Source organism: Peromyscus maniculatus, chromosome X (genome assembly GCF_049852395.1).
Source record: "Peromyscus maniculatus bairdii isolate BWxNUB_F1_BW_parent chromosome X, HU_Pman_BW_mat_3.1, whole genome shotgun sequence".
Taxonomy (NCBI): Eukaryota; Metazoa; Chordata; class Mammalia; order Rodentia; family Cricetidae; genus Peromyscus; species Peromyscus maniculatus.
Window position 1 is genome coordinate 120,361,109 of NC_134875.1, and position 3,033 is coordinate 120,364,141.

Sequence of the window (3,033 nt, forward strand, 5' to 3'; positions counted from 1 at the left end):
CTAGTGGAGACATACTGCCTTGGCTATTATTGATTGTGTATTTATGCTGGTGCCTCAGCATCTGGGTTTGAGAAGATTGAAGTTCTAGGTGCTGGTATCTGGTCTTGTCTTTATTGGGTAGGTTTTTTTCTTGGTTTCTGTCTCTTCTCTGGATTTTCAGAGAGTGATTCTGTATATTGCCTGTTTTCCTGACCTTCTCAGCTGGTGTGTTCCCTGCTGGTGTTGGAGGTGGCATAAGTTGGATGCACTGGGGGAAAGATGGTTGGAGGAGAATATAGCAGGCTTTCTTTTGGGCCACCAACCAGCTCCCAAATCATGACATGGAGACTTATTGTTAGTTATGAATGTTCAGCCTTATCTTATGCTTGTCCCACTAGCTCTTATAACTTAATTTAACCTGTTCTTCTTCATATACATTTTGCCATGGGTCTTTTTATATTTCTTGCATTCTGTATGTCTTACTCCATGTCTGTCTTTCTGGTCATGGGCATCTCTCTTTCTTTCTTCCTCATTCTCTCCTCTTTTCTCTGAAGCCTAGATTCTGCCTCCTATTTATTCTTGTTCTCTGCCCCCAGTGCCACCTATTTCTCTACTGCCTAGCTATTGGTTGTTCAGCTTTTTATTAGACCAATCAGGTGACTTAGGCAGGTAAGGTAAAACAGCAATACAGTTTTACATAATAAACAAATGTAACATAACTTTACATAGTTTAAGTAATATTCTGCAACATGAACAAATGTAACACATCTTTGCCTAGTTAAAGTAATACTCCACAACCTGGGGTCTTTGTGATCCATTGGGGATGGGGTCAGAGAGCAATGGTAGACCATAGCAGAGCTAGAGATGAGACTGGAGAGTTTAGATCTCAGGAGCAGGAGTAGAGGTGTGAGTCTGTTTTCAGCCTACTTGTTGGCTTGGGAGTAACTGTCTTTGGGTTAGCAGGGGGTGCCTTCTGGATGTAGCATCTGGGACAAGCACAAAGTTGGGGGAGGGATGTTAGAAGGGCATCGTCTGTGGGAGCCATAGGAGATGTAGGCATGGGGGAATGGAGGCTACAGTTGGTGTTCTGTTGCAGTGCTAGAGTTGAGACTCTGGCCTATATTTTCCAAGCTTTCCTTCCAACATGATTTTCCAATGCTAGGTACTAAAGAATAGGAAAGTATTTAGCATGTTCAACTGTAGGCTGATCAATCATCTGATTTGAAGCCTTCTCCTTCCTGGAATCTACAGAACTTGAATAAACAAAATCTTACAAACATAGACTTTGGCTGCTTTTCCTTTCTCACCAAACAGTTGAACATGTAGTGAGCATAATTCTCAACTTCCTTACATTTAATAGAATGTCTCTTCAGATTCTGTGTTGCAGAATGACAAACAACCCCCCCCCCCAAAAAAAAAGCTTCTTTTACTTCTTTCTGATTGTACTGTGGGAGATGTTTTTCATGGGAATTTTTTTTTTTTTTGGTGTTTTGTAGGTGATTCACCTACCAATGAGTCTAAAATACTGTCAAATAACTTTTGGAAATATTTTCGGAATAACATCCAAACACTAGTTAAGGGATAAAGGAAAGACAAAACAGAATGAACCATCGAGTAAGGGTGACATAGGGACGAGTTTGGAGGAGGCTTTCTGCCACATTTTACACTGTAATTAGGATTGACTACATGAAAGAAAGGTGGTTTGGGAAATAGCTCTTGGAGAAGCTCACCAAGAGCCTCCTGTCTCCTCACAGACTCTCTTTCCTTTACCACCATAGTCCCCCTCCCCCGAGGTATCAAGGTGGTACTTTCTGGTTTCTCAGGTACATCCTGCCTTCTCTAGAAGACACCCCTCAACCCTGTCCAGAGCGGTCAGAGGCAGTGCTTTATGAAGTCAGACAGCTGGCAAGGCTGTGCTGACCAATCAGGGTTGAAGGGTGTGGCCCTGCATTGTTCTGGGGGCTAGATCAGTAGGGTGCTGAGAGTTCTGGGTCAGACCTCTGGAAGGCTCAATTATGGAGGTGAGTGAGGACGCCGGGGAGCCTAACAAAGATTTCAACTCCTCAACCTCAGAGAACCAGCAAACGAATGCCCCGACTCCCTGCCAAGCCAGTCTCCCTGCAGGTGACAAAGCTGCAGGTCAGCCAGTTCCAAGAAGATTTCCAAGGGTGAGAGAACCAGAGCTAAGTACCCTTTCTCCTTCCTTGATCAGTTTCCCTTCCCCTGGGAATCTTGTCTTTCCCTGGCCTGGCACGCATTTCCTCCTCAACCCACACCTTTGCCTCATAATACCTTACCATCCTCTCCCATACCAAAGACCCTGTTTCCTCACTCTGCCGTCCTTGCAGGTGCAAAAGACTGTTCTGCGGCGAACCAGACGCCGCCGGCGCCCTAGGAGGCGAAGGAGAAAACCCTCCAGGAAGATTCTGAGAACCTTTGCGAGAGATGGGAGAAAGCCCTCACTTGAGGACGGCCATCCGCTCAACGTGGAGCCGTCTACCAGTGATCCCGACCAAGAAGGGGTCACACCAAGCACTAGCGTCTCCACTAGTGACTAGACCAGCTGAGGGTCTCAGCATGGTCAAGAGATCTTAGTGCTGAGTCATGTCCAGTCATGGACATTGACAGTTACCTTGACCATTACCACAGAGCCCTCTTATGGTACTGAAAATAAAAGCAATCAGAAGTCAGCAGATGAGTTTCCCTGTGGTCTGTGGTGGGCTCTTGGGAAGAAGGGTCGGGAGATGGTCTGGTAAGAGAGGGACATTGGTTTCTACAGGTCTGGGAGCCTTACAACAGGTCTACCTGTAAGCTGATGCTGAAGGATCTGCAATGTTGGCACCCACAGGGATGAACATGCTCCTGATGCTTTATTTCATGGGGCAGGATGTGGGAGCAGAAAGGGCTGATGTTTCCATGTGTGTTTGGCAGGGACTGGGGTTGGGGGAATGGTTTCTGGGTTCAGGTAGGAGATACTACATGATGTGAGGTGTGTGGATAGCAGTATCAGCCTCAGCACAATATAGTGGACCCCCTACCTCCTCCCAGTGTTTG

The 3,033-nt window shown here is 46.2% G+C and overlaps 1 protein-coding gene across 1 annotated transcript; it reads left to right on the forward strand.

Moving 5' to 3' along the window:
- The first annotated feature begins 1,951 nt into the window (after positions 1–1,951).
- On the forward strand, positions 1,952–2,669 carry LOC121825746 (uncharacterized). Its single transcript, XM_042269317.2, has 2 exons — positions 1,952–2,147; positions 2,328–2,669. Exons 1-2 carry the CDS (start codon positions 1,995–1,997, stop codon positions 2,535–2,537), a joined length of 363 nt encoding a protein of 120 aa, XP_042125251.2. The 5' UTR covers positions 1,952–1,994; the 3' UTR covers positions 2,538–2,669.
- Positions 2,670–3,033: the final 364 nt, after the last annotated feature.